The sequence below is a fragment of the Papilio machaon genome, chromosome 25, assembly GCF_912999745.1.
Source record: "Papilio machaon chromosome 25, ilPapMach1.1, whole genome shotgun sequence".
Classification (NCBI taxonomy): domain Eukaryota; kingdom Metazoa; phylum Arthropoda; class Insecta; order Lepidoptera; family Papilionidae; genus Papilio; species Papilio machaon.
In genome coordinates, this window is record NC_060010.1 from 1197864 (window position 1) to 1225512 (window position 27649).

The 27649-nt window shown below is 35.8% G+C and overlaps 1 protein-coding gene across 1 annotated transcript in view; it reads left to right on the plus strand.

Moving 5' to 3' along the window:
- The window catches only part of LOC106713382, a 117924-nt gene that overhangs the window by 38304 nt on the left and 51971 nt on the right, over positions 1-27649 (plus strand). The window contains exons 17-24 of the mRNA XM_045684289.1: positions 567-658; positions 4142-5592; positions 23141-23279; positions 24292-24405; positions 24554-24679; positions 25052-25174; positions 25425-25607; positions 25693-25783. Of these exons, the coding sequence (XP_045540245.1) occupies positions 567-658; positions 4142-5592; positions 23141-23279; positions 24292-24405; positions 24554-24679; positions 25052-25174; positions 25425-25607; positions 25693-25783 (2319 nt within the window). The remainder of the gene's footprint in view (positions 1-566; positions 659-4141; positions 5593-23140; positions 23280-24291; positions 24406-24553; positions 24680-25051; positions 25175-25424; positions 25608-25692; positions 25784-27649) is intronic.

The following is a 27649-nucleotide window of genomic DNA, read 5'->3' on the forward strand; positions in this document are numbered from 1 at the left end:
TTTCCACTAACAACAATATTACGTCAAGAGTTATTACTAAGAAATAATAATAAATATTATTTTTTTATTATTGCAAACAAAAAGTGACATTAACAACGAAAAATACTTATAAAATATACATCTTCTAGCGTTTTCACAGCACCCTTTAATTTCAAACATAGGCTGTTCCATATAGAAAAATATAGGATGTTCCACACAGGACAGATATAGGATGTTCCACATAGCATTAGGGAATTTTTCTGATTCTGAATATATATATAAGTGAATATCACAAAAAATGTCGCTTAAAACAAATAGCCTTTCACCCTAGATATAGTGTTACACATAGGACAAATATAGGATGTTCCAAGTAGGACAAACATAGATGTTCTACATAGGACAGATATAGGGTGTTCCACATAGGACAAACGTGGGTTGTTCCATGGAGGACTAACATAAAAACATTGATTTTAATTTTTGTTTTGAAGATAACTTTATAGAAGATAACTTAAGATTACTTGTCATCATTATTTGTTTTTTTTTTTTTTCTTTACATTTTTATCCATGAACGATTTTCTTGTTAACAGGAACAGTAACGATAGGTGTAGCGAAGCCTTTACCTTGCAGTACTGTTGTCGGAGGTGACAAAGCCAACGGACATAGCATGCAGAGCAGTCAGGTTAGTTAAGTATTACAATATGTTTAGTTATTAATTTTATTTATTAAGATAACATTTTAATATTAGTAATAATAAAGAGGTACATTATTTAAATGCAATTTAAATTCTTAAACTCTGTATATGACATTTTAATCAAGTTTACGTAATTTTAATTAAAATTTGTAAAATATAAGTACTAATTTTTTGTAATTGTCCGGAATTTTTTGTAATTTTCGTAATTTTTTTTTAATGAAAACGATTCGTTTTGTAATTAATTTTGAAAAAAAATTAGTGTAATCTCTAATATTGTACACTGAGGGGAAAAAGTGAAAAGTAAGTCATCATTTTTATTTTATTAAAGCTTTGTCTTTACAAAATGCTTAGAGCAGTATAAACTTATTAATTCTTCTAGCATGCTATTTTATTAACTGTAGGTTCTCACTGCAGAAATACGTACAACATATTGTTGTCTCAGTTTTTTTCAAAATGATTGAGAGAGATAATAATATGTTTTAGTACGAATGTTTCTGCAGTGAAAACACACGGTGAACATTTCTAATATTTTTTAAATTATTTTGTACAGTAAAGGGACCTTTTTTACCGCTCTAATGCATTCTTGCGTTTAATTCTATTTTAACTATTGATTTTTTTTAACAAATTATCCCTTTAGTGTACAATATTTTTTGCATGCTTTAGTCTAACAATTTTCATGTATATAGTCATAAATTTTTAACCTAGGCATTCAGATAACAAAACTGAATAAGGTCTTTTTTGGAGTTAATTTCCTCAGTATAGTTGTTTAAAGTACAAAATAAAATGACATTTTGATATATACTCTTCAATTATGACATTTTCAAAATTAAAAAAAAAACTCTTAAATTTATTATCTTAATAGCTAACGCTTGCAACTCCGCTCGCTCGGAATGCAAAAAAAACTTAATAAGTAGCCTATGTGTTTTTCCAGACTATGTTCTACATCTGTGCCAAATTTCATCAAGATCCGTTGAGCTGTTCCGGAGATACCTACAAACAAACATCCATCCATACATCCAAACATTCACATTTAGTTGATATCAATATCATTAACGGCTACATAAAAATTCATAATTTGCACATTTAACCTACAATAAGTAGACATTTCGAATCTCATTTCGCTTTCTAATTATCTTTCTTTTATTATGGTATTAAATTTATAAATAACAATTTAGTTAAACACAAATTGTAGATTAGATCATCTCCTGGAAATTTTAAATTAGCAAATTATCTTATTTGCAGAAAATCGAGTACTTCACGAAAATCCTACGCCTAATTATGTCACTACATCGTGACATAATGGAGCTACAGTTGCAATGCAGACAAGACATAAACGTCCCCAAACATACATACGCAGCTCCGAAGATAAAAGCTGAGATTACAATGAAATGACAAACAGACAAATTGAATTACACAGTCAGTGTAGAAATGCCACGGGATAATTCAAATAATACGAAAGATACTGAAATGAAGATTTAAAAGAAAGATAAAGCCAAAACCTTTTTATCTTTTATATGCTCCGTGATAGCTTTTAAACATGTACAAACCATCAGTTAACTAACATGGACTATACGTCTGTGTAATTATCGCTAATCGTAATAAATATCAGAGAAAAAGTCAATTCAGAAAATAATATCGTAAAATAGAGGATGTTTCTTGTTGGGTGATTGGTCTATCAATCAATTGGTCCAATAGGAAAAAAATCCTATTGGACCGATTGAATCGTAGGTCGATCTGCTCTCAACAAAACAACTTAAAAGGAAGGTAGAGAGTAATAAATATAGCTTATATATTAAGTTTTAAATAACAATATTCCATTTAACGGTTGCTTCCTGGGACTCTTCATAGATCTGATTCAGTCGGTCTAATAGGAAAAATAATCCCATTGGGCTGACTAACCGCAAACAGTCTATTTGTTTGACAAGATTTTTCCTTACAATTAAATCTTTAAAAAAGGAAATATTAGTAATATATTAGCTTAATAATTGATGTGCAATTTTAAATGTTGTAGAAAATATATTCCTTAATGTTTCTAATTGTGAGTGATAACATACTCGTAGTTAAATAGTTGAGTCAAATTATCGAATAATAGGCAATGAATTAATCATTTAAAGTAAGCAAATTTAGTTTACGAAATTCTTGATGTACATTGATAATAAATAGTTGATGTTTTTTAATGAAAAAAACATTATATTAAAAAAAATGTGTTTTTAATCCTTTTTGTTATAAATTATCAATGTAAGTGTGTGTTACATTTCGTGGTTCCAAATTAAGATTGAAAAAAAAAAAGTTAGAAGTATAATACGCTTGGGGTTTTATTGACAAACAAATTGCTTAAGTATAAAGTGCGACAGAAGCAGAAAAACGTCAACTAGTCGCAGAGATTAAAAAATATATGGACATTTTTATATATACGAAATTGTAAAGTCAATGTACATGGTCAATTTCTTTCAATGTGATAAATATTGTTCATCTAATTTTTAGGGAAATTAAAAAAAAAATTAATGTTAGGTAAATTTCTTTATATTATTTTTAAATAATTTTAAGCTTAACCCACCGTCCATTTGTGACTTAGGAAAAAATTTATTTGCACTTTTTGGAATTGTATTTATTTTTTGTTATTTTTTTTAATGTTTTAATGTCATTCCATAATTTTAATACAGGAAAATCTTAACATATCATAGATTAAGGAATTCGAAAGAATGTTAAAATATTGGAATATATTATAGTGATTGTCTTATATATGTATAGGTTTTAGGAAAATAATTGAAAAAAAAAATTAATACAAATTTATCCAAGCCCATATTTTATTCCCGTCTAAAACTATTACTGGAGTTCTTTTACTTACTAAAAAGTGTTTTTTTTTTAATCTACGCTCAATCAAAGCTCAAAAACTTATGTTGATTTCCGAAACTTATGTAATGTTTGGTAAAACTGTATTTCTAGAAAAATAAGCAAATTTTTTGAACAGTTTTGAAGTAAATCATTTTAGATGTTTTAAAAATGTATTTGTTAAAATTATGTAGATATTGTAGATGTATAATATTTTGTTAACTGTAAAACGAAAAAAAAAATACTAACTTTAATTTTTTGTTGTCACAGAGATTTTTCTACAAAATGCCACAACTATTGTTATCTTTATCTCACTGTTTGTAGAAATAAATATAAATGTTGTCTCACGAGCTTTTAATATGTATATTGCAATAAATGTTGTGTACAAAAAAAGTTGTTTTTTCTTTTAATTTTTATTATTATTTCCTCTCTTCTGTGAACTGTACATAACTGAGGATGATAATTTGATCCATTTCTGAGACAAATTCTTCTTTAAGTAGTCTTTTCCCAAAAAAAACAGATTAAAAAAAAAGTAGTCTTTAAACAAATTTTAAAAGAACCAATCATTATAAAAAAGTAATTATACCAAAAGTTCTAATGAAATTTCTTGATAAGTAATTGATTTATATAAATTTACAGGAATGTGTGAACTCTATCGCGTCTGATGACCACACTGGCATGGACTCATTTCACGAATGCCTACAAGAGTACGGAGAAGGTCTAGAAGTTGTACAAATTTGCTTAGAACCAGAAGAAGCATCAATCAAAGATGACGAATTATCAGCACTATGCGATCTTAGTTTTGACGAATGCAAAAGAGATAAAAAAGAAAGTATAAGTAAAGATCAGCTAGATAAAGAAAAGGTGAATGGTATAACGGAACTAAAGTCTTCAAAATCAGAAGAGTCTTTGGACGAACCAGATGATGATATGACTATTACAGAAGACGACGTTTTAGTTTCCCCGAGAGAGTTGAATATTAGAAGTAAATCTGCAGACAGGAAAGAAGCAAATGGTAGTAGAAGCCTGTCAAAACAAAATAGCAAAGATTTGTCTACATCCGATGAAATGGTTTTCGCAGTAACACCTACAGGTTTAGAGAGAATCAGTTTCGAAAAGTATTGGAAGGATTGCGGAGAGAATAAGGAAGAAGTTCTAGAAAAGGTTAAAAGCGACGAGAGTTGGAAAGAATGTTTGAATTCACCAACGGACGAAGCGAGTAGTTTTTACGATGCAACAACAAGAATATCCGTCCAAGAAGAAAACAATACACTGCTATACATCGATCATGAAATAGACGGTTACGAAACATGTCTTGACGATGACTCGTCGTCTGTGAAGTGCGCTGAAAAAAACGGCTATAAAATTAACGGAGATCGCGAGATCAAAGACTTTAGTAAACAAAACGAAGTTCATAGAAACAAAGACAACGACGCATGTGCCAAAACAAATACGGATCAGAATATTGTCGATGTTGACGACGATTCCTCGTACACCAGACCTTATGTGCAAGAACACATTATAAAGCAAATGAAATCGCTTCGAATCGAACCCCTCAATGTTAATATTAGCACGAAAAAAATAAGAAAAAAAAGTCCTACCAAGCCGTCCAAAAATGAACGCCGATGCATCGAATATTACAACGACCAAGATGAGTGCTTAAAAGAAATACGAATGAAAAAATTAGAAGAAGAAAAGAGACATAAAGAAGAAAGGAAGCGGACGCCAAAGAAGACTATAGCAATAGAAAAGAAGATGATGTTAAAGAAACAAGAACCTAGTGAAGAATCAACTGATTTGGAGAATAATTATGTACCAGATTGTCATAAGTGTTTCTTAGAGAATTATGCGTATGCTATCACAGAGGCATATATTGCTGAAGCGACTGCTTGTAAATTTTGTGAAGTTATTAGAGAAATGTTAGAACCACCGAAAAGAATACCCGATAGAAGAATGTCAGCTCCTGCTAGTATAAGTTGGGAAAGTGGTTCTGAATCGGAAGAAGAATGTTTGTTAGCTGTTCCAATTGTGAAGGATAGAAGGAAATCGGCTGGACCTTTAACAATTTTAACATCTCCGAGAAGATTAAGGTAAGATCTTTCATCTCTCAATTCAATCTTACTAATATTATAAATGCGAATGTTTAGATGGATGAATGGATGTTTTAAGTAGGTTCCTCCAGAACGGCTCAACGGATCTTGCTGACATTTGGCATAGATGTCTAACATAGTCTGGCATAACACATAGATTACTCTTTTTTCCTCGCAGATGAAGTCGTGAGTGACAGCTAGTCAATTATAAAATATGTGAACCTTATTCTTGATTTATAAAAATAGGTTCGTTTTTTGGAATGACGTCCACGAGAAAAAAAAATAGTTGTCTTGCTCAATAAGTTTGATAAATATTGAGGTGTCATTTGATTCTCGAGTACTCTTCTCAGACTTTTAGAGGTTCAGTCTGTCGGGATGATAGTTTTTTTTTGGGTATTTCTGACTAGGCCCACTGATTAATGGGCCCAATGGAAAATTTTCTTCCTATTAGGCTGATTTTTCATTCATATCAATTGCTACTAGATCAATGTAACCAAGATTTTTAGGTAGAAGATAGATATTTGGTGACACTGATCGTAATTTAAAAAATCCTATTATCTAGATAAATGTGATGTGGTGGTGGGCAGAATAAAAGATTTTTCGCAAATCACTTTATTCACTATTTAAATATTACTTGTACACGTCTTGTCTTGCCGTCTTTCTACTCAACTCATCCCTCCCTTTTTCTCTTATACATCCATCAGCTTCTATCAAATCAGTCGTTCATGCATCTCGATATTATTCATCTTACATTATTTTTCATTCAAAAACCACAGACCTACATAAATGTTAGTGAAACCTTAACAGTTAAAGTTTAAAAACTCATTAGAGAATTGACCGTCTATGTTTTCATCTAATTAACTTATAGTGTATATATATTACGTGTGTATATTATGTTTGTTACGTAAGCAATGCTCACAAACAGAAGCATTTCCACTCATTACGTTTGCAATGAGGTAAGTAAAGGATTACTGTTAACTAGATTTCTAATCTTGTCAGTTCAACATTGCTTTTTAAGTGATATAGCAAAACTATTTAACATTTAATACTATTTGGAATCTTTAAAAATTACAAAAGTATTTTTTTTTTTACTTAAGTTTGTAACCAACATTTATTGAACCTTGAATTATTATTCAATCATAGTTTATTCAAAATCTTAACCAATATTTTGTAAGAAAGCAATTAGAATTGCAGCGTAAAAGTGCATTTTGTTCCTCCTTCTAAGGAGCCTATTACAATGTTTTAAATCTTGATAAGGTTACGTCAAATATTTTGAAACGTTAATTAGTTAATTCCAAAATATCTGAGTAAACTTTACTAAACTAAAATCAAAAGGTGACCACTGATTCTATATAAAATACCTTAGGTTATCTATATATATAAAAGAAAGTCGTGTTAGTTACACTATTTATAACTCAAGAACGGCTGAATCGATTTGACTGAAAATTGGTGGGCAGGTAGCTTAGAACCAGGAAAAGGACATAGGATAATTTTTACCCCGTTTTCTATATCTTATTCCGCGCGGACGGAGTCGCGGGTAAAAGCTAGTATGTTATAAAGCATTGCAAACTTATATCTAGGTAAGTTGTCTAATATCCCGCAAAATTTTTAATGACAACTAGTTCTCACTACAATTTTCTCCAGCTACTAGTCCAACTAAACACTAGTCCAAAGACCTGTTAAAACTTTTGTTTACACCAACAAATATTTTAATAAGAGATTTCCCAAAACACGTGATCTGTAATGCGATGAAGCCAATGCAATGAGGTCAGGCCACGCATTTTCGTCTTCAAATAGCATACAGTGGAAAACCAACCTTAAAACTATATAACCAAAAGATTGTTTTCCACATTAACCTGTCACAGTTATGAAATATTTAAATACGTTAAAATATAAACTTTATAACCTTGCATTAAGGTGCGGAATTGATTGTCGTGTTCCGTGCAACGTTATCTAAAACACGTCATAATTATTTTTATTGAATTGACCAAGTTCAAGACGAAGTTCATTGTAGGGTTCGTGCTACTTTGACCAAGGACATTGAAAATGGTCGGGTTATAATTAAATTTAAGTAGACATTGTATTCTATCCGATTACGATCTTTTTAGCTGCTTATTGTTTTATAGTAAAAGCCTGATATTTACAAGACAAAAACTTAGTCATAGGTTCCGTCTATAAATATTGTCAAGCCGTTAAATAATTTCTTTCAGTTTCAAATGTTTTTCGCGAATATATTTATATATTAGTTACATTATGATCCTTTTTAACATAAAAGGATTGACAGAATTAAAACTGTAAAAAACATCAACACTTTAAGCCCGCTAGGCACGCTTGGCAAACAACTGCGAACAGCAAACACCAAACATAAATATGTGGATTGGTGTTTGCCTGTTTTTGTTCGGTGTTCGCTGTTGAAACGATGATCATTGGCACAAAATGATCATCGTTTCTGTGGTTTTTCCACACAAATGAAAGGATTTTCGACAATCGTGAGAGTGCAATTTTTCATACATTCGTGTGAAAAACATTACCCTACTGACCGTGGGTTTTTGAGAACAAAATCTCCGTCAAAATCATTATTATGTCAGTTTTGTCAAAGATAATGATAGTGATGACGATATGTTTTATACAGAGATTTTTTCTCAGAAACCTACGGTAACTCATGTAACTATACATTCCATTTTATCATGGCCTAGCATGACATAGTCGATTTAAACGTACCACAGTTGTGTATCGTTCAACATTAATTTCTGTAAGTGGTTAGCTCACATGGGACTTTGATAATGTAATTGACTATAAAATTATCTATGTCCCTCAAGTACTTATTGTATGTAAATTAATTTACTAATTAGTTTGATTATTTTATTCGTTTATTTATATACGTCACAGTTAGGTAACATAAATTTACAAAAACGTTTAACGAAAATCATAGCATTATATTTTTTCTTCCATCATCTTTACGATTAAATCTTCTTCCGTTTTTGACTATTTTAAGGGATTGGCAGTGCCCCTGTCATAGCAAGCAACATTAAAAAATACTTTAAGGCTATTATCTATATATCTATATATCTATATATATAAAAGAAAGTTGTGTTAGTTACACCATTTATAACTCAAGAACGGCTGAATCGATTTGACTGAAAATTGGTGGGCAGGTAGCTTAGAACCAGGAAAAGGACATAGGATAATTTTTACTCCGTTTTCTATTTTTTATTCCGCGCGGACGGAGTCGCGGGTAAAAGCTAGTTAAAAATAAAAGCTATAAATAAAGTCGTTACTTCATTTACTTTATTCTTAAACAAACCGATATCCAAATTGTTCTTTTAGTATACAAAGTATTGTCAAATATCCTATGAATAATTCATTTTTCCTTTGCTATAATGTAAGAGATTGGACTATTGATTTAAAAAAAATATTCAAATATTCTAAAAATTTAAATATATACATTCATGAATCAATATCAATACATAGTATAAAACAAAGTCGCTTTCGCTGTATGTCCGTATGTATGCTTAGATCTTTAAAACTACGCAACGGATTTTGACGCGGTTTTTTTTAATAGATAGAGTGATTCTTAAGGAAGGTTTGTATGTATAATAAATGCATAATATAGTAGAGAAACACTGATAAATTTAAAGTTTTCTAATGTGATGTCGTAAATAAGCACGTTTTTTTGCGCTTATATTGCAAACGCTGGCTGAACCCTACGAGATAGACCAAAATAATGTACTACAGTATTGTTCACCTTAAAAAGTTCAACAAAAAAGTCCGCGATGGTATATGTCTATCTCTTAGGGATAACCCAGCATAACCATTTTTATTCTTTTACGAAGTGATTTTAAACAATACAGCATTAATCCTTATCCATTTAAGTACCTTAAATAAATTGTGCATTTATTCTGTAGTAGGTATATTTTGCATTGCACCCGTGCGAAGCCGGGGCGGGTCGCTAGTATAATATATAATAGTCCTTATATAAATTGACTCTTGACCGATTCGCAGCTGCGAAATACATTTGAAATATACATGATTGGATTGGATTATTGTAATTTAAAATGAAAAGTTATTTTATGGGTTCATTTGTTTTCTTTTTAAGCATTGAATAATCTAGAGATGGGACATTTTAGTCAAAAAATTATTAATAATACAGGTAACAACATAAACATCATTGAAAGTCTATGATTGACTAACGTTCGATATCAATATTCGATCATTTAGATTGATCCGAAAATTATTTTTAAGTATTTTTATCAAACGATACTAAAAAAATTATACGATCGCATTTTTTAAAAACATGGTTTTCGATTGCTATTGCTTCCTTAGGTCGGATAAATTTGAACCAGACCAATATTATACCAAAAAATACTGTTATAAACTGTTAAACACGTGTTTTAACCCTATAACCGCTGCTGGTTTCTAGCGTCTACCACTGTTGTGTTTGAAACACTAAGTTATTTTATGGTAAGGTCCCAACTGACTATTATCCATATGACATTCCGGGAAATTATATGAATCAAATGTCACCGCACTGGTCATCATCTGTTCAATCGTTTAGGCCAGTGATTGTCAAACTTATTTCTTTCACCGCCCCCTTTGAAAATCAATTATATTTCAGAGCGCCCCTAATTTTTATTCAGCCCTAAAACTTAAAAACCACAATTTCATTACTTTAATTAATTTCGATGCCCCCCATTTTTTGGGCCTCTTATCGCCCCCTCCTAGGTTTCAAACGCCTCCAAGGGGGCGTTATCGCCCACTTTGGAAAACACTGGCTTAGGCTATCGGCGGTCGCATTTCAACTGAGTTATCGTAAATTTCTGAGACCTAAAATCATGTATTAAATATATTGTTATCTCTGTCTATCTTTCTGTCTGAAATAAAACGAGGGATTACAATAAATTTTTTACAAATATTTTGGTCTCAGAAACCAACGATTAGTCGAATAAAAAATACCGCAGGCAAAAATTGTTTAAAATCGCATATACATTTTGGTATCAAGACAATTTTAATACATAAAACTTGTCCGAGCAAGCCATGTTAATAAGTAATTTCAAAAACCGCTATGGATAATCCGACTGTCTGGTAACTGCATATGAATAACATTACAATTCATAAGTTCACATTCAAACTCGTGCAGGATTAAGCAGGTTGAACTAGTGATGTAATTATTCCTAGGATAGTATCGATAAAGATATAGTCAATCTGCCGCGGCTAAAGATAGTGATTAGACAAATAGTATATATTTTTTTAATATGTAACCTTTTATGTATAACCTTTATAAAGTACTAGATGTCTCCTGCGACTCCGTCCGCGAAGAATTAAAAAAAGTGATTAGTAGTCTATGTGTTCTTCCAGACTATGTTCTACATCTGTGCCAAATTTCATTAAGATCCGTTGAGCCGTTTCGGAGATATCTTCAAACAAACATCCATCCATCCATCCATCTAAACATTCGCGTTTATAACCTTTTATGTAGAGACAAAATTATGTAATATTGCATTTTCTGACAACTAAAACTGACAAGAATAATAATTGACAACACAGTTTAAATTGTTATAAATTTTGGAAAACTTCTTTAAAGTCAAACTTAATCAAAAAGTTACAGTCTCACATCTATGGTTAAACTAACTTAAAAATGTATTCCCATACTAGTATGCTTGTTATCATTAAAAATATCGATATCGATAAACATATAACCAATGTTGTCACATCACTATAAGAAAATTACTAATGCCGGTAATTGAGTTATGGTTAGGCGACCTGAATGTTCCATTACCGATTGACAAGCCGTACTTGGTTCACGTTTATCATTTATTTTTTAACGTTGCAAAAAAAATCACAATTTTTTTTTGGTGCACAAAAACATTTTTCGGAACCTTTCATTTGAAGACATGTAGTGTTGTCTATTAAATCTACAATCGGTAAGTCGATAATTATTTTAATGTGTCGATAATTTATTTTCAGAATATTTTTTAGTAAATTGTAAAACTGAATTTCATCTACAAATCTTTTATTTTTCTATTGGTCTTAGTAATTGATGTCCTTGAAAACAATTTTACGATCAAGTTCTGACAATGAAAAGATTACGGTCTTTGTAAGGTTTCACGACAAACTACGTATACTAGGGATGTACTAAATACATCTACGTTATATAATTTTATTTTTGCCTGTACCAGATACAAAATGTGAGTACAGTTAACATTTTTAAATTTTGTCGTAATGCTGTAATAATCAACCTTAGCCTATTTTTATCTCAGGTTTTTTCAAGCAAAGTGCAAGAGACTACTGTTAAATTGTCAATTTGGAATTACATTTAAAAAAATAAGTCAGTGATTAACGTCTGATAAAATATTTGTAATTGTACCTTATAACATAATTGAATTGAAATGACGGCCAATAGAGATGTATGAATATATCGACGCTGAAAAGCGTAAACGCTGTAACCCCGAAAGTATGAACTTTACAGGAGAGCCATAAAATCATAACTCGTGAGCTGATACGCCTACAAGCATGCGGTATTTAGCAATGTTGTGTAGTTTGTGCTAACCTATAATAAAATCATTATCGTTTGATAATGGTTGAAATTATTAACGTGTGAAAAACATATTCGCGATTTCAAGGGTTACAGCGTTTATGCTTTTCAGCGTCGATATGTATATCGATATGTATATTCTCTCCTATGTACATATTACAAATTAAATCAATATTCGTACTGTAATTGTATACAGCCGTACTCGCCTCGGCGGGAGCACTGCCGCGTCCCCTGATTATTTAGTATAGCACTATGAAAAACAATACACGTGTTAGTATTGTTGATGGAAGTTTATTATACAAATTCAATTCTAACCGTCGAGCTCCACTGGCGTGATACTTGTATTGTTTGGTACTATTAGTTATCCTCTGCATTATCTTTGACAAAGGAGTTGGAGTTTCTATTTGAATTACTTACAACGAAAAAAACAATTTTTAAAAAATTTTGCCTGCAAGCTAAAGAACGGCAACGCATCTGTGGTTGCCCTGGTCATAATTAACATTAGATGATCCGCTGTTGGTTTGCCACCTTTACCTAAAAAAAAGTCCGCGTTTGTTCCTGGTAATCTCCGAAACGGCTGGGCCCATTTTGGTGCCAGGATGGGAAGTAATATATCATCATCATCAGCTCACTATACGTCCCCACCGAGGGGCTCGGAGCCTACCCCAAGTTAGGGGTGACTAGGCCATAATCAACCACGCTGGCCAAGTGCGGGTTGGTTGACTTCACACATCTCATTGAATTTCTTCTCAGATATGTGCAGGTTGCATCACGATGTTTTCCTTCACCGTAAGAACGTCGGATAAATGTACATATGTAAATCGAAAATCGAAAAACACATTGGTACATGGCGGGATTCGAACCCAGGACCTGCAGATTGCAAGTCAAGTGCTTTAACCCCTGAGCCACTGACGCTCATAGTAATATATGCGGGAATGTTATAGGATACTTTTTTTGATTCCGTGCTTCAAAGTCGCGGCCAACCTCTATTATGTAACTGAAGTTGGATTCTACAGTTAGTTTATCTCCGAATAATTGCACAAGATTGATGCAAATATTACTGGGTAAATAGATAACAGAGTTATAGGGATTGAATTATCGTTAGAGAATGTATAAAACGCTTCACTGAGTCGATCAGTTAGTGCGCTCCGTCGGATGGAAAATTTGCACCAGTCTGTTGCACAGATTGTACAAATTAATCCTTAAATTCAAAACCTGGGAATCAATTGTAATAACATTCCCATTATATAACTCTTTTCTTTCACACTTTTTAATAAGGAAGTTATTTTTAGGCTGTTATTTCGACCTGTCATAATTGATTAATAAAGAGTCAGATATATGATTGTTTTTTTAATTTAAAACGATTCGACCATCTTATACTTCTATTCTTTTATTCACCTAAAACTTATTTTGTGACTTTATTGGGACTTAAGTTATCTCTATTTGTTCCAATAATTTGTAGCTTTTTAATCTTCAAACCGAGTAGTTTTCGGTTATAACAATTGAATAAAGAGCAGCCAGAGTTCATGTCTATCATATTTTCCGATGCAACTTTTCATTAGATAATGGAACTGTATTAGTATACCTGCAATTTTTCGGCTCAAAAATCACGGTGCTATTACGTTTTTAAAAAAGGACTAAATTTAGAAAAACTTTAAGTGAGTATTAGGAACACTAAGGATAGTTTAAGTGCAGTTTTTAGTGAAGAAAACCTAAAATTAGAGTGACAGAAATAATACAAGTGAAAAAACAAAGTGGAAAAGTGACGTTTTAAATAGGTTAATTTGGAAACCGAATTACGTAAAACGACAAAGTTAAAACGTAAACAAGTTACGTCATCGCACACCTGCACCGCTCGCACGCCGGCGTCATCACTCCCACGGCGGCGCCAACATTCCTGCGCGTGCCGGCCGGCGCTAACATTCTTTCACGCGCCGGCGCCGAGACATTTTTTCCCACGGGGTAATTAGCGTGAGAACCGGCGCACCTGCTCGTGGGAAAATAAACACTTAGTTAATAGTTTATCGACTTGACGTCATAGACATTGTGTTGACGTATTGTTTTTTATCGTTTTAGTGTTTTATGTTTATTATTATTATTATTATTATTATTATTATTATTATTGGTATATATTGTGTTTTAAAATTAAGATAAACTGTGATATAGTTTTAAGAGTTTTGAGCCTATATAATAAGTTTTAATTGTATTATAAGTTGTAAATTTTTGGAATTTGGGTGTTTTTAGATTTAAAATTTTTACTAGCTTTTTAAATTTTAAATTTTAAATTTTAAATTTAAACTTTTAAGGAACTTTTAAACGTTTAAATTTTTAAATTTTTCGCGAAAGCGTTTTAAATTGTATAGTTACTTTTAAAAATTTATTAATTTTACTTTTACTTTTACTTTTTACTTTTTACATTTTAACTTTTATTTTTACTATTTTTACTATTTTATAATTAAGATTTTACACTGTATTTTAAAGTCAAAAATTTTAATTAATATTTTATTGTGTGGGCCGACTCTTGAAGCTAATAGCAGAAATAAACATAACTGGACAAGTCGATATTATTATATTGACCGAGCTATTGCTGGCAGTATTAATTGTAAGTTTTAGTAGTAATATTATTAATAGTTGACGGGGTTATTACCTCTAAAAACAAGTAGTACATTGAAGGGGCTGTTGCCCACTAATACCCGATTAAGTTTTAATTATAATTTAAATTGACAGGCGCCTATTGCCAAAGTTTTTAAATTAGAAATAAGTTAAGTATAAGTATATTGCTTGGGTTATTGCCCGCAATATTATTTATAAGGATATTGACAGGGTCTATTGCCCGGAATATTAGTAGTAAGTTAGACTAAGGTTCTATTGACCAATTTAATTTTAAGTTTTAAAATTTATTATTTTATATAATTGACGAGTTCCCAAACATGTTCGGGATCAGGACCCCGGTGAAGAAGAGAGACGCCCAGAACCGGAGCCCGGTAGAAGTAGAAATAGAACGAGAATCTGACTCGATAGAAATAATATTGTCACCAAATATTGACAAGGAGGCTCAGGTCCTGAGCGTCAGGAAGAGCGTCGGGGAGTGGGAATCCGGAGCGGACCCCACTTCCCAGGCGTCTCCAAAGAAAGTTGTAAAGGTTGTGCGTAAGCGTATAGTGTCCTCACAGGAGAACCAGAAACAGGCGGGGGGCGCTGGTGGCCCCTCTAAAGATGAAGATGAGATGTTAGACACCTGTGATAGGTTGCGGAAAGCGCAATCCCATTTCAATTCGGGAAAGGCGCATATTGCAAATTCCCGTAATCTAAAAACAGAAATCAAAGAGGGGGCAACTAGCGCCCTTAAAGCACTGTACCAGCTTGTCAGAGAGGCCGAAGCTGAAATAAAGAACTTGAAAGAAGGAAAGGATGCAGACCGAGGGGCGCAGGGGGGGACGGCGGAAAAAGGGGGCCTGGGCCCATTGATTTCGCAAACACCCCCTCCTGCCTCCCTGGATCGGCACAATAGCAGAAAGCAGGAAGATTTTATGGAAAAATTAGAACAACATAGTAAGCAATTAGAGAGAAATAGCAAAGAGATGGAGGAACTCAGAGAAGCCCTCAGACAAGCTGGTGACAGAGTAATACGGGGTACTTACGCGAGTGTAACTGCAGGCTCGTCGCAGAGGCCGTCCCTGGGTGCCGGGGCCACACACTCGGTGGCGGTCTCTTCTAGCGTCGACACGGACACCGGGGACCAGGTCCTAGAAAAGATAAGAAATGTCATTAGAGCTAAGGACGAAGGGATCAGGGTAGACAGTGTTAGAAAGGCCAAGGATAGGAAAGTTATTATGGGGTGCAGCACGGAAGGTGAGTTGGAAAAGGTTAAGGATAGGCTCCGAAGTGTAGGCAGCGGTTTGCAAGTCGTAGACATTAAGAACAAAGACCCTCAAGTAAGATTATTGAATGTACTTACCTCCATCAATGACGAAGAGATTATAAAGGCAATTAACAGTCAAAACAAGGGCCTCTTAAAGGACTTGTCAGAGGAAGACCGGAGGATGGAGGTAAGGTACAGGAGAAGGGCCAGGAATCCGCTCACATCCCACGTAGTCATTAGAGTATCGCCAAGGATGTGGCAGCGCCTGACGCACGCAGGAGCCGTGCATGTCGATCTGCAGCGCGTCCAGGTGGTCGACCAATCCCCCCTAGTCCAGTGCTCTCGTTGTCTGGGGTACGGGCATCCAAAGAGGCTGTGCACCGAACTGACGGATGTGTGCAGTCACTGTGGAGGTCCGCATCTCAGAACCGAGTGCACTAGTTGGCAGGCTGGTGAAGCACCGTCCTGTCGGAACTGCCTTAAGGCGAAATCCGACAGGAGGGATCACAATGCGTTCAGCGACGACTGCCCGGTGAGAAGAAGGTGGGAGGCACTCGCGCGGTCCACCGTGGCGTATTGCTAAGGTGGTCCCAGGTGCCTCCGGCGCTCTTCAATCCGGGCAGCGCTGTCATCACGTCGTGCAGGCAAATTTGCAGAGATCCGGCGTCTGCACGGCAGAGTTAATCACAGAGGCAAAGGAAAGGAAACTTTCCTTTGCCTTGGTTCAGGAGCCGTATACTGGCAATACTGGGAAGATGAGGCAGCATCCGGGTACAAGGGTAGTACAATGCGCTGCAAACCGAGAGGTGGATGGCGTGGTTAAGGCAGCCATTGTACTATTCGACGACACCTTGAATATCACCCACTGCCCGGACCTCACTACTTGCAACATTGCAGTTGCAAAAGTGAGGACCGCGGCGTGGACGGTAGGCTTGGTGTCCGTCTACCTGGAGCCGAACAAGCCCATCGAACCTTACCTGGACTCGATTGGCTCTGTCGTGGAGAAATTGGATACTGCCGACGTGATACTGGGCGGCGACGTGAACGCGTGGTCCTCGTGGTGGGGAAGCCGAACCACGGACAGACGGGGGGAGGAAGTTTCGGCCAAACTCGACGCGTTGGGTCTCCATGTACTTAACTGTGGGTCTGAGCCTACCTTCGACACCATCCGCGGTGGAATCCGGTTCTCCAGTTGCGTGGATATTACTGCGTGCTCGACTACAATGCTCGGTAAGGTGGTGAACTGGCGTCTCGCAGAGAATATATCCAGTTCTGATCACAGGGCAATTCTGTTCGACGTAAGACTCCGCGTATCCCCAGGCACGGACATTTGTCGCTCCACCCGGAAGTACAATACTAGAAAGGCAAATTGGGGCGAATTTCGAGAGAAACTCGCCTCAAAGTTAAGAGAAAGAAAGTTAACATCTGAGGAAGTGGAAAAAATCACCGAAAGGGATATTCTAGAGAAGGTAGTTGATAGTTATGTGGAAACCGTGGTGGAAGCCTGTAATGAAACCATGCCGGGGATACCGAGGAGGGGTAGGACAGGATTGCCCTGGTGGTCAGAAAAGCTCTCTCGCCTCAAAACGGAAGTTTTGAGAAAGAAGAGACGGATTTCCTGCGCGGCGCCGGTTCGTAGAGATTGGGTCGTGCAACAGTATATCCACGCAAAGGAAATTTACCAAACCGAGGTAAGGAAGGCTCAGACCCAGAGCTGGAAGGACTTCTGCGGTCGTCAGGAGCGTGAAACTATGTGGGATGGAATTTACAGGGTGATAGGCCGTACCGCTGTGAGGCACGAGGACGTCCCCCTCGTCAAGGACGGAAACGTCCTTAGCGGGGTGGAATCGGCCAGGGCCTTAGCTGAAGCTTTCTATCCCGAAGACAGGCACGGGGATGACAATGCGGACCACGCTGAAATGAGAAGAGTGGCAATCACGGTGAACGCGGCGTCACATGATGAAACATGTGACCCCCCATTCAGGATGCACGAACTCATGCGGTCCGTGTCGAGCTTCAGCCCAAAGAAGGCGCCTGGTCCCGACGGCCTCACCGCGGATATTTGTCTTGCGGCCATCACCCTGGATCCAGCGGTATTCCTGTCGATTGCAAACCGTTGCCTGGCCTTGGCGTGCTTCCCCAGGAGATGGAAGGAGGCAGTGGTTGCAGTGCTGAGGAAACCCAATAAGGAGAACTACACACAGACTAAAGCTTTTCGCCCGATCGGACTCTTGCCCATCATGGGGAAGGTCGTGGAGAAAATGCTGGTGAGGCGGGTCCAATGGCATTCTGCACCTGGTATTAGCCGGCACCAATACGGCTTTATGCCGCAGCGAAGCACCGAGGACTCCCTCTATGACATGGTACAGCACATACGGGCGGAAGTCGCAAGACGGAAACTCGTTGTGCTGATATCACTGGACATAGAGGGAGCCTTCGATAACGCATGGTGGCCGGCAATAAGGTGTAGATTGGCCGAAACTCGGTGTCCTGTAAACCTGCGTCGCCTTCTAGACCACTATTTAAGTGATCGGAAGGTGCACGTTAGGTATGCGGGAGCCGAGTGGACCCGGGAGCCCACGAAAGGATGTGTGCAGGGATCCATTGGGGGACCGACGCTCTGGAATCTACTGCTGAATCCGCTCCTGGTGGAGCTTCAGGAGATGGGCGTTCGCTGCCAGGCTTTTGCTGACGATGTGGTCCTGATGTTCTCGGGGGAGGGAGCCGATGATCTGCAGGGCGTGGCCAATGGTGCTCTCGAGCATGTTCGGAAGTGGGGTGTTCGTAATAAACTCAACTTCGCGCCACATAAGACCACGGCAATGGTGATAACCAAAAAGATGAAGTACGACACTCCACGACTGAGCATGGGCGGGAGACCCATTGAGCTCGCCAGGCAGATCAAAATCCTGGGGTTGACAATTGACGATAGACTTAGTTTTAAGACGCACATTGAAAATGTTACCAGAAAAGCGCAAACACTCTATCGCCAATTGTCAACTGCAGCGAAGATTACGTGGGGGTTGAACCCCGAGGTGATCAGGACCATATACGTTGCGGTAGCGGAACCCATCATCCTGTACGCGGCTAGCGTGTGGGCGCCGGCGGTGGGAAGGAAGGGCATTCGACAATTGTTAGGACAGGTGCAGCGCGGGTTTGCGCAGAAGATCGCGAAAAGTTATAGAACAGCCTCTCTGCACTCGGCCCTAATACTTGCTGGGTTGCTTCCTCTGGACCTTCGGGTCCAAGAAGCGGCCCTCCTTTATGAGGTAAAGAAGGGTCACACCCACCAAGTATTGGGAGACCTTGTGCTCGAGAGGCCGGTAAAGTTCGAAAACTCTGCGCACCCCGCGCTGCTGGAAGGGCTACAGTTCAACTGCCTGGCGGACGGTGACGAAGCAGCCCAGCGAGCTGCCGTCGAGGTAAATATTTACACCGACGGCAGCAAAATTGACGGCAAAGTCGGCGCGGCGGTATCTGTGTGGGATAACGTCGCGGAGATCTCTTGCCGGAAATTAAAGTTGGGAAGCTTCTGCACCGTATACCAGGCGGAACTGCTTGCCCTAAGTGAGGCCGTGCAGCAAGTGGTGAAAAGTAAGAAAGGTAGCTTTGGTATTTATTCCGACTCAAGATCCGCGTTAGAGACGCTAAGCAGCGGCGTTTCACTCCATCCCCTCGTGGATGGAATAAGAGAGAATTTGGAAGTAGTGAAAGCGCAAGGTAAAGTTCTGAAAGTATTTTGGGTGAAGGCACACGCGGGGATGGAGGGAAACGAACGCGCGGATTTCCTGGCGAAAGCGGCAGCAGTCGGAATGAAGACCAAGGCTAACTATGAAAGATGCCCTGTTTCATATGTCAAGCGACAGATTCGTCTGGACACGCTTGACAAATGGAACAGGCGCTATATGGATGGAGACACGGCTTCCACCACGAAGCTCTTCTTTCCCGACGCCGTGGCGGCCTACCCTGCACTTCGGAGGATAGAGTTGGACCCCGTGCTGGTTCAAGTTTTGACTGGGCACGGGGGGTTCTCCGAATACCTGCACAGGTTTAAGTGCAAGGAGGACCCCTCCTGCATTTGTGATCCAGCACGGGGTGAATCCGTGCTGCACATACTCACGGAGTGCCCAGTATTTGATAGATACAGAATAGATTTAGAAATGCAATTAAAAGAAAAAATTAATAAAGAAAACTTAAAGAATTTAATTAGTAATAAGAGCAAAAGTGGGCACTTCGTCGAGTACTGTAGGTCCTTGGCCAAAATAGTAATACGTAGAAATAAGGTGTAGTTTTTGTGATTTTCAATTTGTATTTTAACTTTGTATTTTAATTTTGATTTTATTTATTATTTGAATTTATTTTGTTTTAACCTAGCATAAGAATTTGTGATATTAGAATTAAGTAATTTTGTAAATTTTGTTTTTAAATAATTTTAATAAAGAAATAAAGAAATATGTACCCCAAAGTCCCTGATCGCCATGTTAGGGGAACGAGAGGGCGGCATAGCGCCGCCCATAAAAAAAAAAAAAAAAAAAAAAAAAAAAAAAAAAAAAAAAAAAAAAAAAAACGTAACAATGCAGCTATGTTTAATTATTGGATAACAATATTCTGAAAGGAAGGTTACAAATTACGACATAAATTATTCGAAATCTATGAAATAAGTTTATTAAGTAGGATCTTTGACCGGTCTAGAACTAGTCTGTCTCTACGGAACTAATAAACATGAGTTTAGTCGTTTCTATTTTGTATAAAATAAGTTCAAACTTATTTTATTCTATTTTGTAAGACTAGGATTAAGTTAGTGAGGTAACCAGATATGTTTACTCAAAAATCTTTATTTTGTTTGGAAATATAATAAAATAGCGTTGATATCGCTTCGCTATCGCTTCGCTTTTTACTAAAGGTTATTTTTAAATACCAAAGAAAGAATCTATTTATAGTCAATTGTTATCTCTTTAAAGCTATATACAATTTAAATAACATTTAAGAAAACAAAACACATAGTATCACATTTGCGAAAGAGGTAAACAAAATTCAATTTAAATATAACAGTTGTCTATTTTTGAAGTAAACGGTAAACGAAGTTGTTGTCACCACTAGGTAACAACTGAAATAGGAAAAAAAACACTCACGTATATATATCCGGTGTCGGCACCGACTAGTTTCGAGCCCATCGGAGGCCCTTCTTCAGGGTGAGTGGGACTGTTATTATTTTGCGGACGCGGCCCATCGGTCTCTCTTCGTTAGCCGTTTCCTATTTTAGTTAATGATAATGTCTCACGAAAGTTTGAATAATTTACTAAGTATCAAGTCTAGTTTCACATTTCAAGTGGCATTTGTTTGTTATTGATGTTTATACAACTGAAATTTTAAATTATGTGTGTAGAGAAATGTTGGGAATGTCCTCTCTATTTAAATAAATCAATTTTGTTTAGATAATACTTTAAAATCGACCACAAAATCGTAATAATGCCATATCCATTTTAAAAAAACTTCTTTGTATATCACTTGCTATCTTTTAACTTGATAGAATAGACTACAAATACTTTTATTATCTTTCTATTGTAAGAAAATAGTTTATTGTTAACATTTACGTCGTTAACTGTACACGTAGTATGTATTTCAGTGTGTATGAGACGTGCTCGACCAGCCGTATAGCTCTGTTAAGTGATTGAAATGTAGGCATCCTGTAATATCGCGCACGTAAGTGATATAGCTATTTTTTTCATTTTTATGACAAATTTTATGAATACTCACTTAGGGAGATAGAATTTTATACGTTACTTAATTTAGACTTAAGATAATTCAATGAACTTGCGTTTTAATGTTTTGTTCAGGTAATAGATTTTTAATAAATAAATAAAATGTTTGTAACAACTTTAGATATCCATTGGGAGATATACATAGTATATGTCTAATGATAAGCGTCCACAGGTCGGTACAGGACGCATCCACTGTATTGGCAGCGTTTGGATTGCCGATGCAAGTACCAACAACCGCAAGTAACGAACCGTGAAGCTGACGCGGAGTAAACGTGCGGGTGCGTCTGTTGACACGTCAACTGCTCGGCAACCCATATGACGCCATCGGTATGCATCGCAAAAGTTGCCTCTCGGAATATCGGTGTTGGCATTATTGAAGTGCAATCTGTATGATGCGATGCGTTCTATGCGTCCGATACCGATCTGTGGAAGCTTAGCATAAACATAAAGAAGACAAACAATACGAGTGAACTTTAAAGTTTAATTGGTAAAAAAGAAAGTAAAAACTACAGTAAAGATTATTAAGATTAAAAAGTACTCTAACAAATAGTTAATTTGGTTTTGGTAAAGTTCAATTTAAGATGTAGTCTTAAAATTATTTAAATTAAATTTGTTCGCAATTTTTTTCATGATTGTACCTCACGGTAGAATGGTCGGACGAGTAGATTGGATAACTTTAGTGTTTTCAAATTGAGTTTCATTTTGAATATGGGTAGGTAGCAATAACTGCAATTCGTTTCAATAACTGTCCAGTTGTGGACATGCGCTGGTGTTTGTCGGGATTACGTGACTTCTCTCGTGGGAAGTCAAGGTAATGTGACTCCTACCAGTAATAGTTCCTCCTACTATAAGGTATAAGGAGAACTCTTTGTGATATTTATCTCCCATGCTCTTTTCTGTGTGTCTTATGACTTGGGGTATTTATCCTTTTATTTTATTAATCTGTTTACGATTGTCACGAGATTTCAATAACAACTTTAACGTTAATTTTTGTACCAATCCTTTCTACTATTCACTGTCTTCCTCGTCTCTATTATATTTATATTCAATGGCATAGGTATCATTATTTACACTAGGATCATTTACTATATAAGATAGATAGATAGTATTTTCATAATTTCAACATGTGTTGAATTTTCGATAAATGTACGTGTTGTGAAGGACAAAACTCTGCAGTAGGCGTACAGTAGGGTGTACTAGATATAACGTAGTTCTTTTGTAGCTAAACTATACCAGAGTACTAATATAGGATGTTTCATGTTGAACCTTGGGAGATATTTTTGATACTATGGAGTCAATCAGCCCAATGAGAAAAAATACCATTGGGGTTATTGTTCGGTAGTCTGCTCGGGCCAACGGGAAACACCTCTAATACACTTTGATATTCTGCAGTCACGTGAGTCCAAACATGACGGTGACTGTGTCCCCCGATCGGCACACGGTGGGTGCCCAGCGTTGGGGTCCGCCGCGTTCTGTAACACTCAAGCGAAACCCCGGAGCACCACTCGGCGTCAGCATCGTAGGCGGTAAAGTAAGTACTTACACTAGTATACTTTGAAATTTTCGTAAGACTTTTTAATTAGAAGTATACTTCGGAACATATAAGTACAACCAAGTTAAATTTGCAGTACTTTTGTGATATAACGATCTCTGTTGTCCGAAATAAAGAATTTTGAATTTGAATTTGAAACTATAAGGGCACTGTTTCATTAGTCAGCGGCCACAAGCGTGGTGCGAGAGTCCTTACTCTCCTTACCGATAATTTTTATTGACCCATATACGGGGACTCGCCGCATGCTGTATAACGGCCGAATTTTTGACTGATGAATTTGCACCCTAAGGCGTTTAAAAAAAAAGAATTTGCATTAATTGTTACGTCGTAGCAACCTTTAACTAGATTAAAAGAAAATTGTATGTTAAAATCTATTTTGAAGCATTTTTTAAATAATCCAGGTAATCAACGACAGTATTCTTAACTAAGCAAGCTATAAAAAAGTAAAAAATAAAGGAACTCATTTATATTTTTTGTAGAAAGTCTTAGCCAAGAATTTTTAGTAATTACTTACAAACAAATAGGAGTTAAAAGGCATTGGGAAAGGCCTATGCCCAGCAGTGGGCTGATAAAGGCTGACAATGATGATGATAAAATAGGTGTTAAATAATGCTATGCGGCTCAACATCGTGTATTTGTCGATAAGTTAGCGTAAGAATAATTCATTCAGAAACTTAGCCGGATTTATGCCGGCGTTAATTTGTTGCAAAGTAAATTTTCATATCTCGTGGGATAATGTAATTTTCGGATTAATTTAGACATCGAAGTAGCGTGTAATTTATTTAGCTCAGAATATGGGAAAGTTTTTATTTATTTATACAAGGAATTAAATATTGAGGCAAATTAATCTACTAAAAGACTGATTTTAAATGACGTCCGTAGTTACTAAATGCCAAATCTCTTATTGTAAATTTCTTGCACTAAATATACACTAAGATAGATCACTTATCAATAGTAAGATTTTAAGTTGAATTGTAATTTTGTTCAATAGGTGGACATAATATCTCATCAGAATACAGCTAATGGCTCCGAAAAGGCGATATTTGGGATATTCATTAAGAATGTGGTGCCTGACAGCCCGGCGGGACTTTGTGGTGAATTACACGTGAGTTTTATTATGTTATTAAAGGTGCTTTTAGTTTATAAACAGGGTAAAAAGACATTGTTGACTTGGCAAGTCAGAGACGAAGATGTCGAGGTTAGAGAAAAGTGGAAATTTGCGTTTAGAGGAAGTAAAATGTTACTGCTTTCAGACCGGTGATAGGATTTTGGAAGTGGACGGTGTATGTGTAAGGACAGCACAGCACGAGAGAGCGGTGCAGCTGATTAAGGCTGCGGGCAACACCGTCACACTTACTGTCCAAAGCTTGATGGCCTGGGTAAGTAACCTTTATTTTAGTTTTTGGTCTTGGAGTAAACTAAGAGCTTGGTAGTTTGGGAGCACAAATAGCTTAGAGTATAAGGTGGCAAACAAACAAGTTGTCACTTGATTACAATAAAGGAAAAGTGTCCGCTGCCTATAAAAATGTACTAAGTTAAAAAGTTAAAGATTGTGTCGTTTAATGGACAGGGTATACGTAGCTGCAAATATTTTAGCTAACTTTATATATTGAGAAGAAAAGACCAGGAAAGGATTAGAAATAATCGCTCTTTTAAAACCTTCAAGAATCAACCCTCCTGCAACTTAGATAGTACTTGGAGATAGAAAGATTTTTAAATGTTCATTTCAAAATTTTTATTCCTCTTTCTAGAATACTGATTCATCTGATGTTGACGTAACATCGCCAGCTCCTTCGAGGACTCTTTCATATAAGAAAGGACCAGCACCACCTCCACCCACGACTGTCAATCAAGCTCCTAAACATGATATAAAGGTGATAGATAATACTGTAACATTAGTATTGGGGATTCACTTGAAAATATAAGACATGCGTAGTATCCACAACTGAGCTAATTATGCAGAAATTACTTTATAATCTACTGTCAAATTAAGGTCTTCAACTGAACAGTTTTTCAAATATAAGAGAAGAATCTGCATCTCCTTATTCTAGTCCCAAGTAATTGGCAAAACTGGTTTTCTAACTATAGGAGTTTATTTAACAGTTAAAATTATCGCTTCACCAGATAACAGTCACATCAGAAGCAGGTACAGAGAAAGAAGGAGAAATAGACGCAGAAAAGGAACCTAAAGAGAAAGGATCATCTGAAACGGAGTCTTCTAAGCCGGTCTACTCCGACTCTGAGAGCAGTGACGAAGAAGATGAAAGAGAGTTGAGTGGAAGAACATATTCTGAGAAAGGAGTTGAGGTAAATATAAAAAGGAGAAATTAAGAGAAATCTAATCAAATAATAACAAAGTCATAATTTATATTTTTCTTCGTTCTTCTTTTAGATTGATCGAGCATCTGCTGGCGCAATCAAGCGCACCAGAGAAGAGAAGGAGGCGGATCCAGAAGAAGAAGATGACTTCGGCTACACGACAAGTGAGTGGAAAGATACATTATTCACATTCTTTAACTTCTCCTTCTATTTGATACATGTTTACTTCTACTCTTATCTTCTAGAACATAATAGATGATTTGCTTTTTAATACGTTATTAATGTCTTAGGAACAATATTTATAATTTTAAGAACATCTTCGTCAGCTCTCAAGCGTCTCCACCGATGGGCTCGGAGTTCTCCCAAGTTAGGGTGACTAGGCTGTAGTCAAGTAGTAATCATAGTTAGGAACATTTCGTTTTACAATTACGTAATGTTAAGTCAAATTCGGTTTTTTTTTTTTTATTTACATAAATAAAGTTTTGATTTTCTAATTGAGAATTCGACATTAAACAAAATCGATGCAAACTATCCTTAAAAACAAATACGAAACATTTTATTTATCGTTGAAAAAACATATTTAAAATCGAAGTTAAAAATGTATTATTTCTAAGAATTTTACAATATATTTAAATTAGTTTGACGCTCAAATATAAAATCAGATTGTCTGTGACTTTGACTACCTATATTAACAGTGTCTGGATTTTAAGGTTAAAGTAAACAATTCCAGTAAAGCTGGCCACACACTAGTGTGAACGTTCGGACGAACGAACAAAAAATAAAATGTAAATTCTTACTGACTTTGAAAACAAATGACGCAAACTGTTCATTAGAACTTTAGTGTATGTAAATCAATTTACAATAGCTGTGAGAAGATTTGCAGATACATAACCAGTTAAGTATAGTTATAATAGTATAGTTGTTAAGGAACATAAATAAAACAAACGGAAAAACGGATAAGTACAGGATGGGATCTGAAAGATCGCAGTATTTTTTTTTACTTTTTATTTATCGAAATTAGAAATTATATTTACACATTTCGCTGGCTGACAATTTTATTGCTTATGAACTTATTTTGGCAAGTTCTACTGTTTAAATTGACGTTACAAATATATCTGCTTTTAATTAAATCTGTAATTAATCTTGTAACGGTTAAATCGTAAATAGGTTTGTTATAATTTTTCACTTCAATTGAATTAAACTATAGCGTTAGCTGTTAACCGATAACTATAATGAATAACAGTGTGCGTGCGCACACACACAAACAAAACTTTTTTAATCACAGCTTTAATTATAGTTATCCCACATTCTATGATTAGAAAGTCGCCACATTTGTGAGTGGAGTAGGTTCCACTCATTTCACCTGGTTTAGCTTTTTGACTTTGCTTTGTTCATTAATAAAATAAATCGTAGTATTTTGTACTTAAAAAGTAATGTGTCCAAAATTTCACAAGATTTTTAATTTTTTTTTCTTATTAATTTTTTTCATTGTTCATTAAAAAAATGATTACATATTTCACATGTTATATGTTTTCTACAGTACCTGAATTATTTTTAATTCGCTTTGTCCACTCTAGTTTGGTTTAACCTTTATTTTTTCGACACACGTTTTATATCATTCGGAAGTCATTACGCTGTTAATGACTTTATAACTAAATTAAATTTATAATTTTTTAACGATTTTAGTCAAGGCAACCCTTCTGATGCAGGCAATATTTAAAACATTTGTCTAGATATTTTTACTATGTCGCAGTTCGAATAAGCCTCAAAGCATAGATTACTTGAAAAGTATTACAATTTTTATCTTTTAAAACAGTTAAAAATATTTTCAATAAATTTGAATGATTAAAGAAATTACAATAAATCCATAATCATAGTAATATTATAAACTAGCTTTTACCCGCGACTCCGTCCGCGCGGAATAAAAAAAATGCACACAAAATAAAAAAGTTCCTATGTCCGTCTCCTAGTTCTAAGCTACCTCCCCATCAATTTTCAGCTAAATCAGTTCGACCGTTCTTGAGTTATAA